Source organism: Echinops telfairi, unplaced genomic scaffold (genome assembly GCF_000313985.2).
Source record: "Echinops telfairi isolate 266 unplaced genomic scaffold, ASM31398v2 ScPeMD7_1;HRSCAF=3_0, whole genome shotgun sequence".
NCBI lineage: Eukaryota > Metazoa > Chordata > Mammalia > Afrosoricida > Tenrecidae > Echinops > Echinops telfairi.
Window position 1 is genome coordinate 32,603,705 of NW_022103896.1, and position 17,235 is coordinate 32,620,939.

General features: G+C 42.2%; 1 protein-coding gene across 5 annotated transcripts in view; it reads right to left on the reverse strand.

Moving 5' to 3' along the window:
* OXR1 (oxidation resistance 1) overlaps positions 1 to 17,235 on the reverse strand; it is a 620,623-nt gene that overhangs the window by 129,090 nt on the left and 474,298 nt on the right. The window contains exon 1 of one of the 5 annotated variants that reach the window (XM_045287230.1): positions 321 to 374. The exons of 3 other annotated variants lie outside the window; for them this stretch is intronic. In XM_045287230.1, the coding sequence (XP_045143165.1) occupies positions 321 to 339 (19 nt within the window). In that variant the 5' untranslated portion in view covers positions 340 to 374. Of the gene's footprint in view, positions 1 to 320; positions 375 to 17,235 lie in introns of those variants that run through there. One more of the 5 variants, XM_045287213.1, reaches the window with a different exon arrangement.

Sequence of the window (17,235 nt, forward strand, 5' to 3'; positions counted from 1 at the left end):
AGGAAATTGGACCCAGACTCAACATTGGTATGTCGAAATCTATTTCAGGAGATGGAGGCTTACAGGGTCACAGCCGCCAGCAGTACCTGCAGCAGGACACAGAGACATAGTGTCCACCCATAGGAAGTCTCCTCCATCCATTAGATTTAGGATTGTGAACGTTTACAGCTTGCCCCACCTTCCTCATCAAACATTCCCTTTGTGCAAACAGATGCCCATAGCTACTCGTCGGAATTATGTACTGTAAAGCACTCCCCACAAAGCCTGCCTGAAGCACCTTCCGCAAGGGCTTGTTTAAATGCTGAGCATATTCCACATACCTTTACGTGGGCAGAACATTTCTGAGGTCCTCCCTTCAACTCTACTCAGCCAGCACTATGCTGCTCTCAGGAAGAAGAGAGGGGAATTTTGGTTGGCGTGCTTCCCCTGGTAATACAACACTTCCTCTGAGTGTGCCCTCTCCTCTGCCAGTCCCTGACCCCTGGTGGCAATGCAGGAGATTCAGTTTCTGTTTCTGCACCTGGAAACCCACCACAGTCTCCGTGGGAGTGTGAACTTGCTCTTGGATCCCTGCACATTTTGGAAAGAGTGCCGATATGCTCAGCATATTATGTTACTAAGCTGACTCTCAAAAGTCTATCATGGAATGAGATAACAACCCAATATTCAACTTCTGTATGATTTCTTATCCTTGTGTTAATCAGTGGCAAGGCCGCTTTTAACAAATTGCTACTCTGCAGTAGTAATAGCAGCATCAACAGGCTATGGATTTGATAAACTGTGTTCTAATGAGACTAATTATGTTCTTTGCAAATAATTTAAGTGCTGTTATTTCATTTTCAAAGACCTCTGGTGGCACTGTGGTTGGTGAAGCACTCAGCTGCTTCCCAAAATATTAACAGTTCAAACCCAGAAGCCTCTCCGTGGAAGAAAGATGAGGTAGTCTGTTTTTATAAGGATGACAGCCCAGGAAACCTGTGGGGCAGATCTAGTCTGTCCTACAGACCCACCATAGGGTCCCTCCTACAGGGTCACTATGCGATGGGATTGACTTGATGGCTGAGGGTTTGGTTTTCGTTCATTCTCCACACATAATTTGATGATTTTTCCCTCCAGAACCCCCAATTGCCTCATAACAATATAGTGCATGCTCCTTTGTACTTACTATTAGTTATTTCTTTTTTTCCTTATTAGCTCAAGGGGAGAGTCCCTCATAAAATCGTAATGCTGAACACTCGAGGACTGAGTGAAAAATAGTCACAATAGCTCTAACAATCTTACTGGCCTCCCTCTTTAAAAACAGATGAAAACAAACTTTTTACTGTCAATAAGATGAAGATTTACAGAGCAGATCACCAGTTTGACATTCAATAACCCAGCAAATCTCCCATTACCGCTTGGCTACAGGCTAGAGAATCCCCAGACCCCAAACTCACTGCCATTAAGTTGATGCTGACTTACTGTGACCCTACAGGACAGAGTAGAACTGCGCTGTGAGTGTCTGAGAGGAATAGAAAGCCTCTCTATTTGCAGGAATAGAAAGCCTCTCTATTCTCCTGAGGAGCAACTAGTGGTTTCAAACTGCTGGCCTGTGGCTAGCAGCCCAACGTGTAACACACTGTGCTAGCAGGGCTACTAGAGACAGATGTTAACTGGATGGAAGGGAAACAACATCCAACAAGAAGAATAGCCTCTTCTTAATCCACACTCCCTCTTAATCCTACAGAAGCAAATGGAAGGGCTTAGAACATGGCTTTTTTTTGACACCTGTTCATGTCTTGAATTCCAGAATAATGGAGAAGACTTTCATGGATGCTTCTCTTTTATTCTCATCTGTCAATACATTTTCATGAGTTTCTTTAAAGGCAACTCACTTAGATACACACCAATTATTTAGGGACAGGGAGAAGATTCCTGTGAGTGCAAGCCTACTATATGCAAAGCAGGTGGGCTTCAGGGACAGGTTAAAAGGGTAGGCAAGTTCATGAGAAATTGTGAGGCTGCACTTTAATGAACTGACTACCATCCTAAAGAAAAAAGAAGTCATGCTATCACCAGCTCATTATTCTGATGCTGTAAGTAATAGTATAATTCCAAGATTTGGGCATGAGATATAGAACTGACAGCTTTTGCTAAATTCTAACAGGTTCATAGTATGCTATGAAATATGTCTAATAAGTATGAGACCAGGCTACCATTTTTGTCGTGGGTGTTTTTTAATGAAGAAAATGGATAAATTTGTAATAAAATTCATTCCAAAACAAAAATGTATAATAGTGGCACTGTCAAGTAGGTATTGTACGGCTAACTACAAGGTCAGTGGTTCAAACCTACTAGTTGGTAGAAGGCTAAAAGATGAGCTTGCCTGCTCTTGGAAAGATTTAAAAAGTGTCAGAGTCGCTCTGAGTCAAGCTTGACTCAATGCCAGTGGGTTAATCTTCTCTATTAGGGACTCTGGTGACTCAACAGTAAAGCACTCCACGGTCAGCAAAAGGCTGGCAGTTTGAACACACCCAGTGGCTCTGCAGAAGGACCTGGTGGCTTGCTTCTTTGAAGACCACTCTTGCCAGGTTCGGTGGGGTGGATTCCAACTCATAGGAAAAAGCAGAGTGCACAGAACAAAACTCTGCCCAGTCCTGGGCCAGTCTCAATTGCCATTCGACTTCACGAGTCCACTGCTGAAGCTACTGTGTCAACCTATCTCACTGAGGGGCTTCCTCTTGTTCTCTAGTTCTCTCCTTGACCAAACAAACTGTCCCTTAGCGAGGACTTGTCCGAAGTATGTGAGATACCCAGACGTCCAGTGGAGGAAGCTCTCTCCGATCATATCTGACTGCCATGAGTTGAAAATCAACTGGACAGCACCCCAGCATAACCACCGTTTTCTCGATGGGGCTACTTTTGTAGCCACTGCTACTGGTTTAGGTCATGGAGTGGACACTGGATGACATGCTGTCCATTTCTGTGCCCTCTCATAATAGGTTGTAGATTGGACCACTGTGATTCATAACCTTTTCATTGGCTGATACTTATAGATTGCCAGACCTTTTTTCATAGTTAATCTAAGTCTGGGAGCTCCAGTGAAGCCTGTTCAGCTTCATAGCAACCCACAAACCTCCATGGACAGATGTGTGATGGCCAAGCATGAGGTGTCCCACAGGGAACCAAACCCAGATCCCCTAAGTGAAAGAAGAGAATTCTACCATGGAACCACTACTCCCTGGTGGCACCCACTCCCAACTCTGTATTTGGCTCCAGTAGTTAGTGGTAGTGCTAATGGTAGTTTTAGTGGTAGTGGTAGTAGATGCAAATCTTATAACTGCCTTTAGTAAAATTTCTGAAAAGCTTCTCATAAAGGTCATGGTTCTTTACTACAAGTAGGTATTTTGCTGTGTTGGTTTTATTTATACTTACCTATTTTATTGGAGTTGGTTTTTTTGTTTTGTTTTGCTGTTGTTTTTGATGAGTGCCATCCAGTTGATTTAGACCATAGGTATTAATTTCTATTCCTTAATGACACAGCTAGCTGATTGAAGTCCCACATGGGGGAGTAGAATCATGGCTTAGGCAAGTTGGCACATATTTTTTGTCAACACAATTCAATTCAAGAGAGCCCCCTATGTACATTTTACAAATGCTGAAAGGTATATATGCTTGTATTTTATCTGTCTTCTGAGTTTTCTTCTAGTAACATGAAGTCTTGCTAAAGAAAAAAAGCCAACTGGATGTCTATGTGCCATTGCTGCTGCTGCTGTGTTGTTATCATATCATTCCACCAGCATTCAAGTGATGCTAATAGTAACAGTGCCTACATATGCACACTGCCTTGTCCTTTACAGAGTGCTTCAAGTCACACTCACATGTTATCCTTACAACCAGCCTAGCAGATGCTGATTATTGTCAAAGGTTCGATAAACTAGCTATGTATAGAATACCTAGAATATCTCACCTGCTGTTTTATATGGTGAACAAAAAGAAGGAATAGAAGATGTGTTTTTATCTTTGTTCATCTTGAAACAATTAAGCACAGCTGCAAACTCCCACAGCAGGAGCAGCAGCAGCGGCAGGTGGACATTGGGAATGACTTGGATTTTTTTTAATTTAGCAAGACTTCATGTTACAAGAATAAAATTCACAAAACAAAATACACAATCATTTTCAGCATTTTCAAAATATATAGAAACAGGGCTGTTTGCATTGAATTTTGTTACTAAAAATATATGCATCCAATTGGCTAGGCCATGAATCCTACAATTGTGTAGTTTGTTCTCCATTTTGTGATTGATGTGACTATTCTGCATTTGTGAAATACTGTACTGTAATTCTGGCCCCTATATGTAATGCATAGGGACGATATGGCTCCTAACAAAGTACAGATAACCATGAGAAGAATGGGAGCACTTCAGTATTCTCCTATAGAACCTGAACATGGATCAAGAGGCCAGATGGATCACGTGACCCAAACAAGGAGATACTGCATGATTTAAAATCAGGAAAGTTGCATGTCAGTGTTGTATCCTCTCACCATACTTTTTCAATCTATTGGCTGAGCAAATGATCAGAGAAGCAGGATTATATGACGACCAAGGCAGCATCCAGCTTGGAGGAAAGCTTATCAACATCCTGCTATGTGCAGATAACACAACTTAGCTTTCTGAAAATGAGGAGAACTGGAAGCATGTGCTCATGAAGTTCAAGGATTGCAGCCTTCTGTATGGACTACTCAGTGGAGGGAAGACCCAAATCCTCACAACTGGGCCGATAGATAACATCATGATAAATGGACAAGAGGTTATGGAAGGAACAATCAAGAGATCAAAAGATAAATTGTATTAGGTAAATCTGCCGCACAGATATTTTGGGAGTATTGAAAAACAAGGATGTTACTTCGAGGATTAAGGTGTGCCTGACCCAACCAAGGGTATTTTCAATGACTTCATACAAATGTGAAAGTTGGACATTGAATAAGAAGAACAAGAAGAATTGGTACATTTGAATTATGGTGCAGGCTAAGAAGACTGAAAGTAACAGAGACTGCCAAAGAAGAAATCTCTCCGGGAAGGAGTATAGCCAGAATGTTGCTTGTAAGTAAGGATGGTGACGGCTTCGTTTCAAGTACTTTGGACATCAGTAGTGACCAGTGCCTGGCAAAGGACATCATGCTTGGTAAAATAGAGGGGCAGCAAAAAAGAAGGCCCTTGAGATTGATTGACACAATGGCTTCTCCGATGCACTTGAACATAAGATCAATTTGGAATTGGCCCAGAACCAGATCATGTTTCCTTCTGTTGCACATACAATGGCCATGAGACCAAATGGACTCTTTGGAACCCAAACAATATGTGTTAATGAACACAGTCAGGCTGAGGGTTATGACAGAGTGTGTGCCCTTTGGCACTTACGGATATTTATAACATTTACTTGACTGAGAGGCCAAGGGCTAGATAGTAGGATGACTCGAGGCATGGCTGAGATGTGGTGTTCCCGACTGGCAGACCTATATCTTGAGCATTTCTGATCTTGAATTGTAAACTGTTCACTTCCCTAAAAACTTACATAATTATGAGTACTGTCTGTGAGCTCTGTGTGACCTTTGCGTTTAATTTTGAATCCAGCAGATAAACAGAGATTAGACAGTTGGTGTCAAACTGGTTGTAAAGTTAGGAAGGGTGGAAGCATATTTGACCTGTGCATCATGAGAATCAACTTAAGGCTAATGGGGATGGTGATTCTCTTCCTCCGCCACCTCCTTTTGAATCTAGAGCAGGTCAGAGCATGGCTTACAAGCCATTCTTACAGATGGTAACACTACCTTTATTTGCATTATATTTGATTATAACAGAGAACTTAAAAATACTCATATACTTAGTAAGGGGAATGGTTGCAGGGAGGAGACGAGCCAGTTAGGGTGCAGGGGAACAACAAGGAAACATACAACTTTCCTCTAGTTCTTAAATGCTTCCTCCCCCCACTATCATGATCCCAATTCTACTCTACAAATCTGGCTAGACCACAGGATGTACATTGGTACAGATAGGAACTGGAAACATAGGGAATCCAGGACAGATGACCCCTTCAGGACCAGTGGTGAGAGTGGCAATAACTGGAGGGTAGAGAGAAGATGGGGTAGAAAGGGGGAACCGATTACAAGGATCTACATATAACCTCCTCCCTGGGGGATGGACAACAGAAAAGTGGGTGAAGGGAGATGTCGGACAGTGTAAGATATGACCAAATAATAATAATTTATGAATTATGAAGAGTTCATGAGGGAGGGGGTAGGAGAGGGAGAGGAAAATATGAGGAGCTGATATTAAGGGCTCAAGCAGAAAGCAAATGTTTTGAGACTGATGATAGCAACAAATGTACAAATGTGCTTGACACAATGGATGCATGAATGGATTGTGGTAAGAATTGTACGAGCCCCCAATAAAATGATTTAAAAAATACTCATACACACTCACCCATATAAAACACATGAACTGGTCCTATGACAGGTATCATTGCAAATGATCTATTATATGTATCTCTATCTATCTATCTATCTATCTATCTATCTATCTATCTATCTATCAATCATCTATCAGCCTACCTATTTAACCTACAGACATCCATCTGCCACATCTATTTTCCAATGTCTTACCATTTGGTCTTTCTAATTTGCTTTCATTAGGAAGCTAATCAGAGGAATTAAGCTCAAATCACTGGCCATCTAGGTTGATTCCTTTTAAGATTTTGAAAGTTCAACTCAATTTTTAACTGTATGTTTTCAGCTGTTTATAGTTACCTTGTGAGCATAGTGTTCGATGAACCGTGCTGGCTCGTGGCCATGACTCTTAGTTGCCATCACATTTGGGGTCCAGGCTGCAGAGTTGCTCTGGCTTCACATGTCCTCAGGAATGAGGTGGCTTCTATAGCTCCTCTCATTCTCCTTTTAGCGTTTTCTCCTGGCGTTATTCTACTCCAGCTTGCTTAATTTAGTCTAATTTAATTTATTTTATTTCAATTATATCTGTTATCATACCAAGTAGAGTGGCCAGTTTCTGATAATGAGTTTATAAGTTTAATTTTAAATGTCAAGGTTTGTTGGTTTATTGTTATATGAATGATACACATATTAGATTACATAATTAGCGCGTGTTCAAACTCAACCCGACCCGTACTCCCCCCCTTTTTAAGATGGCAATGATAAACCTTCTGGTAAAACTGTATGGTAAAAAATTCTTTCTGTGGTTAGGGTAATTTTGGAAGCATGTAGTCTTCCTATTTATAGTTGTTAATTGTTGGAAAGTAGAATTATTAAAAAGCACTTTTCCTAATATCACATTACAATTCCCCGGATAGTGTCTTAACTTGAGATGGGAGTTTTCCTGGGAGTGTGAACCCTAAGCAAATGCTCCCTGGAGAACTCTCCCTTTCCGGGGAAGAGCCACGGATGGGGGCAGGGAACGCAAGAATGAGACCAGGATCCTGATCCAGAGAAGGTGCCAGTTCTGAACCAGGGTTGGACTCAAGGCAAAGCAGTTTTCACGGTCAGAGGAAACAGGTAGCTTTCTCTGTGAGATGGGTCGTTATTATTTTCCCCCCCCAAATGTGCCGGTTTTAATGGAAGTTCTGTACAGATATTTTCCTCTCGCATCTTCTCAAGTGCTTCTTCCTTGTATTTGCCCTTTTCCTTTCCTACTTGGCGAGATGCGGCTTTCCGTTGTTCCAGGATCTGTTTGCGGTCGATGTCCAGTTTGAACCTCGTAGTAACCACCTGGCTGGGGCGACGGCCACATGGACTGCGGTGCCGTGAGCTTCATCTCACGGCTGCACCCGCTCAATGTCGATCACTTATGTCCTCGCACAGCCTGAACTTCATCATCGTGCGGGTGGGCAGGGACCGAACATTGTATTTCTGTCTCAGTTCCTTGGAAAGAAGGGACGACATCATCTTCCTGCGAATGTGGGAAGGTGCCATTGAAATTCCTTTTCCGGTTTTTGCTCCGGTTCAAAGTCACGATGGGACTGAACTTCATTTTGGTTCTTCAGGTTCTGTAAGTTTCGAGCTGGCTTCTTTAGGAAGCGTGGGGAGGGGTGGGGGAGGGGCTGTCACTCATTCACACTCACTTCCATAGGGCCAACTCAGAGCGACCCTGTGGGGCAAGCTCTAACTGCCCCTACCTCTGGGAGTTTCCAAGTCTGTAACTGTTTACCGGAGTTGGAAGTGCCATCTCTCTCTACCACTCTGCAACTCTTACCACAATCCATACATACATCAATTGAGTCAAGCACATTTGTACATTTGTTGCCATCATCATTCTCAAAACATTTGTCCTCAGCTCGAGCCCCTGGTATCAGCTCCTCATTTTTCCCCCTCCCTCCCCGCTCTCCCCACCTCATGAACCCTTGATAATTTATAACTTACTATTATTTTGTCATATCTTACACTGTCCCCTTCACCCACTTTTCTGTTGTCCATCCCCCAGGGAGGAGGTCACATGTAGATCCTTGTAATCGGTTTCCCCTTTACACCCCACCCTCCCTCCACCCTCCTGGTATTGCCACTCGCACCACTGGTCCTGAAGGATCAGCTGGCCTGGATTCCCTCATTGAGGGTATATTTAAGAGTGATTTTTATGCTTTAAATGAATTCAGGCAGCAATCATCACTGGCAGAGATTCATAGGACATACCAAGTGTGCAAAATAAATCCCTCACAAAATTCCTTCAAGTTTAGCTTGTATAAAACAGCTTTCAGCACACCAAATACGGTAGCATGTCAGAAAACTCAATGGTGCTCTACGTTAGCAGAAACCGGAGCAAAAGGTGGCAGGGGCTCCAGGACAAGGGGTTGGGAAAGGAGAGGAAGGCAAAGCAGGTTCCATGAGGGGACTGCAATGGATGCCTCTGTGTTGAACATAAAACTGATCATAGGCTTGGCCAACTGTCACTGAAGTTAAACAAGAAAAGAACGGAGCTTATTTTATAACCATGTGCCTGAGGTAGGTCTGCGCTGGGCACTAGAGCTACAGCAGCGACACAGCCATCTGCTGCATAAGGACTTCATTTCCTCCTCTTTCTTCTCCTGAGCATGCTGCCTAACTACAGAAACAAGGTTTTGTGGTTTCCCGGTGGGGTGTGTGGGGATCTCTCGGAGCAGCTGGGGTGTGTGCTTTCAGTTCTCTTCCTTCTTCCTGTTACGTTCCTCTGCAGGCTGCACTCCTGCACTGCTTGCCCGCTGCATTCGAGGGTGATGTTGGTTAATGGTTTCCTGAGAGAGCAAGCATTGCAGCATGATGGAGAGTTCAGACTTCAGAGGCAATCTGCCTGAGTCACCCTCTGTGTTCTTTGTAGCCATGTGGTCCAAGACAAAGTCCTACCTCTCTGCAGCTCCATTTTCTCTTCCCTCCCAACTCAAAGTGTTGCTTCCACGATCTAGTGCCATACTACTATGCACCTAGTAAAACGTTTCACCTTATAAAATTTCATTGGTTATGAATTATGTGCTTTATACAGTTTTTGTTTCTATATTATTTTCCTCTCTAGTTTCTCTTCTATCCTTTGTCTGTCTATCTATCTATCTATCTATCTATCTATCTATCTATCTATCTATCTATCCATCCATCCAAAGGAAACTTAAAGAGTATACTTATCAGAAAAAAACTTTTTTTCAATAAAAGGAAGACCATCTTTATGATCATGCACATCGGGAAGAGGAGAAAACAGAGATCAAGTCAAAGAAAATGATGGAATGATCAGAGAAAGAATAATAAGACGAAATAAATATTACTTTGGAAAGGAATTTAACATCTTTTCCTCCAAATAGTCAATCCTAGAAAGAAGTCTGTTCCCTTGAAAAGTAGAATGAGTTTTTGTTTCGTTGTATATTTATTTTAATATTCATATACCATACAGAGGTGGATAGTACAGTTGTAAAAGCTCAGATTCATGACTTTAGTTTTCCACCAGGTGCTGTACTTTTGGATGAAAGTTGCTGGAGTTCAAAAGCAAAAGCACTCCCAGCATGACCTAATGGCTGACCAAGAAGCAAGAGGTAGTTAATATCCCTTTAGTTTGGAAACAACCAGGAAAGAATCTGGGGTGAAGGAGGGCAATGGAAGAGACACATGGGCCACTAGGTGGTCTGGTCCGTCTGATCGGGGTTGCTGGTTTATGTGGGACAAAGGCTTTGCTCCTCCCACTGCCTTTCAGGTCTCACCCTACCAGTTCTCCAGGGTTTATCCAATGCTGTCTCGTTAACCCCAGGGCAGCAAGTTGGAACTAGAACATGGCTCTTTTCCCATTGTCCTCCGCCCCCAATGCTTCTCTTCCCTATAATATTTGGCCCAGTTTGTGTTTTCAGTTAGAATACAAAACCACATGGAGAACTCTAATGGATACCCAGCCTGAGTTAGACCTGACAGAGTGGATTCACAGGTCCACACGAAGGATTCTGGCCCTCTCTGAACTCTTTCCCACCACATCATCCTCTTACAGGTTTTGCAAGCTATCCAAAAATAGTGTTTCCATAAAACCTTGTGTAAATCAAAATGATGTAAAGCAAATTCTTCTTTTAACATTCCCATCCAAAGAGAAAGAAAGAAAGAAAACAACCTACTCAACCATACCAAATAATACATAATACCTAAAACAAGACTAACCTAGAGTAAAAGCAAAGGAGCCCAGGTGGCATAGTGGTTACAAGTTGGTCTGCAATCTACAAGGTCTGTAGTTCAAAACCACCAGGTGCTCCTGGGGAGAACGACGGGGCTTTCTACTCCTACAAAGAGGTAAAATCTCAGCAATCCACATGGGTAGTTCTTCCCCGCTCTATAGGGTCCCCTGAGACGGCGGCATCACCTAGATGGCAGAGGGTTTGATGACAGTAAAAGCATGAATAACGTGATGAGTGATGGAAGAAAGAATGCTTGTGCATTGTGGTTCCTGGGGAAGGGCTTTACAGGCGCCACTCTCAATGGTCAGGGTGCACCTACCTCTTTATAAAAAAGGATCACAAGTGGATGCTAGTTTGACTTTTTGCCCCTTTGAATTTCTTTCAGTTAGCAGGAACCAGCTACATATGTAGGTCTTTTATAAAAGCAAAATTTCAAAAACTGCAGAATTCCTATATTTGCATGTTTGTGATTAATCATCGCTACTAGAATTTAAGCTCTAAGAAGGTTCTCTGCTGCAGTCCCTAAACAGCTAGACACATTGGAAGAGACAGTGTTTGTTAAATGACCCAACCGGAAGTTGCTGGACATATAAAAGGTGTTCAATATATTTGTGAAATATCTTGACTAAATGTGTCCATGCTTAATGTGTCAAGCGCATCTTCATCATTATCCTCCTATCACTTTATTACTTTAAATTAACTTCTATTTATTGGTTTGGTGCAGGTATGTTTCATTAAATGTGCATTTAATGCCTGGCTAACTCTCTCATTTGTGACTACAGAGTTGGTTCTGGAGAGTCAGGAAGGATAGAATTCCTCTGACTACTGTTCCCTGTTTTGGTACAAAAATTAGATTTCTAGATGACATAACATGGTGAGAAGTACTTGTGACATTTATAGGACAAGATAATATCTTATTCATATACTCAACGATTCATCCACAGAGTCTTTTTAGAGCACCTGCTATGTCCAGATAGTAAGTCAAGTGTCAGAGGTACTCGGATACACCAAGCATACACAGTTCTTGCCTAAAATCAAGTGAGGAGTACACAACTATAGACGGGCAATTACTATGAAGTATTATATTCATGGTAGAAGCACAGGATGATATAGGCACACGAAGGAGATTAAGGAGGACCCAAATCAGACTTGGGGTATCATGAAATGTAACCAGAAGAAATGCCATCTGAGGTGGGACTTAAAGGATGAATAACACTTATTGAAGCAAATAGGTTTATGTGCTGGAAAAGCTGTTGAGGAAAGATTAAGGGGAAATGCTCAAGGCAGAGAGAATATGGGAAAAGGCCATTGGTAAAGGCCTATATGAAAGAAGTGAAAGAAGTCCCATGTGGTTGTAAGTTGGCACAAGAACAGAGAAGCTAAATTGGGGTACAGCATGAAGAAAGGGGTGAGATTACAGAAATAATCAAAAGCCAGGGTGATCATAGGCCTTGTATATTATCATGGAGGTTTGAACTTTAATCTGGATCAAAGGGGAAACACTTAAAAGTTTTAAGCAGAGGATTAACAAAATCAGATTAAATTTTAGGAATTAGTAGCATTGTAGCGGAACTCATTCTGGCTGGGGGAATCATGAGAAGGTGTTATAATCCTGGGATATCCACAGTTGAAAGATGGCAGGAGGGATTAGAAGAGGGCAGATAAATTGGAGAGACTTTACACCGTAAAGCGGTTCTCAACCCGTGGGTCTCGACCTCTTTGGGGGTCGAATGACCCTTTCACAGGGGTTGCCTGATTCATAACAGTAGCAAAATCACAGTTATGAAGTGGCAATGAAAATACTTTTATGGTTGGGGGTCGCCACAACATGAGGAACTGTATGAAAAGGTCGCAGCATTAGGAAGGTTGAGAGCCACTACTTTACAGAGTTCAGCAGTTAGGGTTATTTGGTGGATGATAGTTATGCTAGTGGGGAGTTCCCACAAGGTTCCTATGAGCCCGAATCAAACACAATGAGAGAGGTTTGGCTTCTAGTTTGGGTGAGAAATTGGCTGGGAGGGAGAGGCAGGAATCTAATTTGATACAAGATATTACTGAAAGAAACTCATATTTTAAAGGAGGAAAATTATAATGCCAGCTTTTAAGTGTTGATTTGAGAACACCTATGGAATGTTTCAGTGTCTTCAGCAAACAGTTGGTTTCATGGGTCTAGATTGTGGTACCCTGGGTCACTTTTACATGGCCGCTCCCATCATGGTCTTTTAACTTCCACCAACTATTGGGTGATACTATGCAAATACGGTGCTTGTGACCCAACAAGGGGACTGGGTGCCCTCTAATAATGGAAATAAGATGCACGGCACCATTGTGGGAGTGGGACCATGCAAATAAAGTGAATGAAACACTTATGAGGAGATTGGTCAGTGTTGCAATATTGCTAAGGCTTAACATGAACCATCCTGGAGGTAATGCAGGGGCACCTTTCTATCAGCAAGAAAGAACACCTACAAGCAGAACATGTCTTTTGGTCCTGGCACACCTGCACTAAGACCTCCCTTGACCCAGGAGGTGGAGCGTGTGCTGGAACACCAGAGACAATAAGAGATGGGGAGAAGCAATGGCAGAGAAATGGTGGCAGCTGAGGTATCAGAACCAGGAGATCAGCAGCAGAGGGTGTGGTGGGACTCCCAGTGAGTGACCAATGTCCCATTCTTCTTCATATAAGCCAGCTTCCCTGATGATTTGTTCAGCGTACAGAATGAACAAGTATGATGAGCAGATACAACCCGACACACACCTCTACCACACTGTTATTTTTATAAGGCTTTAAGAATCTTCTAGAAATTTAGACTCGGTCATCATTTACCAATAGATAGGAAGTTACATGGCTTTGACTAAGGACCCTTAAAAACTAAATGCAATGTGTATTTTCTACAATGCAACTTTCAACTTCAGAAAATTTGACAGTGATACAATACTTTCATATCATCTGCATTCCAATTTGACTATTGGCCCAGTAATGTCTTCAAGTAGCATTTTAATTCTCAGGTTAGTCTATTTCTTCTGCTTTGTTCAGTGTTCACAATTACACAATAATCTAGGAATCAGATTTAATAGTTCATTTTGCTTATATTTCTCTCTATAAATGGTTGTTTTAAAAGATTCATTCTCTAGCTTACTGAAATGCAAGTGCTTTATAGAATTTTTTTTCTTTCTTTTTTAAGATTTTCTTTATTAAAAGTGTTCCAATATCTACATAGACTGTTGGCATCAAACAGATCAAGTCTCAGTGCCCTCAATTACTATAAATGTGGCTTTAAATAGAGTAATCTCCCTTAGCCTCAGTTTGCTGCTGTATACATTAGAGATAAACACTTTTGGATATTAGTGAAACTGAGCAGGGGAACACCAGTGGAGATCTAGAACACAGACGCAGGTACAAGTGGTTCCCTTACGGGATGATGGCTCAAGAAGCTCCTATAGTCAGATTCTCTCTCCCTAATGAGATCTTCAAGCTATTTTACACAGAAAAGATGCCCTGGTGATGTCGTGGTTATGTGTTGGGCTGTGATCCACATGCTCGGCAGTTTGAAACCACTAACAGTTCCACAGGAGAAAGACTGGGCTTTTCTACTCTCATAAAATGTTGCAGCCTCAGAGACACATGGGGTGGGTGTCACTATGAGTCAGGATTGACTTAATGGCAGTGAGTTTGGTTTGGGATTTCCTCAAAACCCAAGAACTAGCACTATATCATTAACTACATCTTGACCTCAGGACTACAATTCCCAGAACTCTTTGCAACCAACGTCATCTAGTGGTAACAAAGCTTGCTGCACTGAAGTTCCTTAACTTCCTGTTCCTACTGGACAGGGTAGAATGGCCCCTGTGGGTTTCCCAGACTAAGTATTCACATGAGTAGAAAGCCTCGCTTTTCTCTAGCACAGCAGCTGGTAAGTTCAAATTGCTGACCTGGTGGCTCTTGGGCCCAGGGCTCCCTTTTCTCCTCCTGAGAGCCTCTCATAAAAATGCCCCAGCACTGTCTCGATGTCTGCTCAGAGTAAATCTTTCTCTTTGTGAAAGACAAGAAACTAAATCTGGTAACATCAGTGTGAAAATTAAATATTAGAATTCCTGTAAAATACTTTGGCAAAGTACCTGACACATGGTGAACAGCGAAATCATCATTATCTCTATATCCCGAACCCTAGGTGTCGGTACGTGCCCGTCATTGAAACTAGCTAAGTCCTGGTGTGGAGCCTGGTGGGATCGTGGTTACTGCTCGGGCTGTGATTGACAGGTTGAGAGACAGGAGTCCCAACCCCCGTCAAGAGTAACCGAATCAGAAACCCGTGACGCAGCTCTCCCCTGCCTATAGCCTCTCCAGGCGTTGGCACCGACTCGGTGGCAGTGAGTTTGGTTTCTAAAAGGAAGATAGTCAAATCTTCTCTCTAGCTTTTTGGAAGATTCAATGAGACAAGGTCTCTGATTTTTACAAGAGGCTCCAGAACGTCCATCATGGAGACTCTTTTACTCCTTTGCTGGAATGTTGACACTTGACGTTAGTTGTGGCTATTGTTCCTTTTGTGTTGTTGCTAGACCTTTGCTTTGAACAATGTTCTAGGGCAGCAGATCTCACCCGTCCTAATGCCGCGACCCTTTAATACAGTTCCTCATGTTGTGGTGACCCCCAACCATAAGATTATTTTCGTTGCATATGCAGGATGTATTTTCATTGTTACAAATTGAACATAATGAAAGCATGGTGATTCATCACAAAAACAATAGGCAATTACATATTGTGAAATATTTATTTGTAATGATAAATAAATGAAATTTTGCCTTGAAGCATGACATAGCATGGGTAGCGTCTTCATGCCAAGTATTCTTTTGTGGGCGTATCTGCATGTGGGCGGATCTGTCTGGAGACAGATAGAGAAGCGGTGTCTCGGTTCCTAAAATCGTCAGAAATATGTGTTTTCCGATGGTCTTAGGCAAACCCCTGTGAAAGGGTTGTTCGACCCCCAAAGTGGTCATGACCCACAGGTTGAGAACCGCTGCTCTAGCGTATTTAAACAAGCCATTAGATAGAGTTACTTTATGCTACTCCCAGTCTTTGGAAGGAAGAGTGCTTTCCTTTCTTAAACACAATGCAGTAATGCAGAAGGACAAGATGAGAGGGAAGTGGCAGTGAGTGCTCAAAGTCTATTCCATAAAAGAGACTTGACGGAGCATCAAAACTAGAAGACTGAAAATGCTGCCAGTTTATCCCCACCACGAGGAACAGGCCATCACAGCCCTTGCTGAGTATAAGCATTCCAAGCCAAACAAGACCACAGAGCACAATGGGAGGTTTTATTTATAGCAATCTTTTCGCACCCACTTACAAAGTTGTTGAACTGGTTTCTGTTTCCTTTGCGTCAAGGAAGAAAAGCATGTATTGGCTTGTTCATGAGAGTTGGTCTCTGATAGAAAAATAACCAATTTTTCAGGATTCTAAATTAATGTGGCTGAAAGAAATCACATACGGAAAAGTCACTTTTTCTCTTCCTCTAGTTCTTTAATGCTTCTTTCCCCCAACTATCATCTCAGTTCCATTTTACAAATCAGATTAGACCAGAACATGCACACTGCTACAGAGAAGAGCCCGAAACACAGGGAATTCAGGATAGATAAACCCCTCAGGGCCCACAATGAGATACTAGGAGGATTAGGGGAAGGTAGGGGGAGAAAGGGGAAATCAATTACAAGGATCAATCTAGAACCCCCTCCCAGGGGAATGAACAACAGAAAAGTGGGTGAAGGGTTAAAGAGGATGATGTAATATATGAAAATAATAATCTATAACTTAACAAGGGTTCATGAAGGAGGACAGGTGGGGGAGGGAGGGAGAAAATGAGGAGCTGATATCAAGGGCTCAAGTAGAATGAAAATGCTTTGAAAATGATGATGGGAGCATATGTGCAAATGTACTAGACACAATGGATGAATGTGTGGATTGTGATAAGAGATGTAAGAACCCCCAATAAAAGTATTTAATAAAAAATAATAATAATTATGAAATGCACCTGATTAACCTGCACCTCCCTCGAATGATAAGGTTGAACAGATACTGGGGTTTTGATAAAATACAGTGCATGTAGTTCTCAGCTGCCCAGAGAAACCACAAACAAGATGCCCAAACTATGACAAGGTTGTCTTTAGGGCACCAGATGGTTTGTCTCTATAATTACATGAACCCAAGCAAGCACTGATAAAAAGGATACCTATAAAAATGTAAATGGCAGGACTCTAGCATTTCTAGTGTTGGCTGACTTCTGTTGGGCTCACAATGCCCAGTGAGGAGAAATAACGCCATACCTACCGAGGTTTTCAACTATGATGAAATGAGATAATGCAGGTAAAATGTTTAAGACCAATGTATGGCATATGTCAGGTGCTTAAAAGCACCTCCTCTACCCTCCATCCCCTGAAATTTATTTGATCTAATTGCCTACACTCTTAGCAAACAAAAAATCTGTCTTGAAAGAAGTACAGCCAAAATGGTCCTTAGAAGCAAGGATGGAAGGACTTGGAAATGTGAATGCAACATACCAGCATGAATCAGGGGATCAA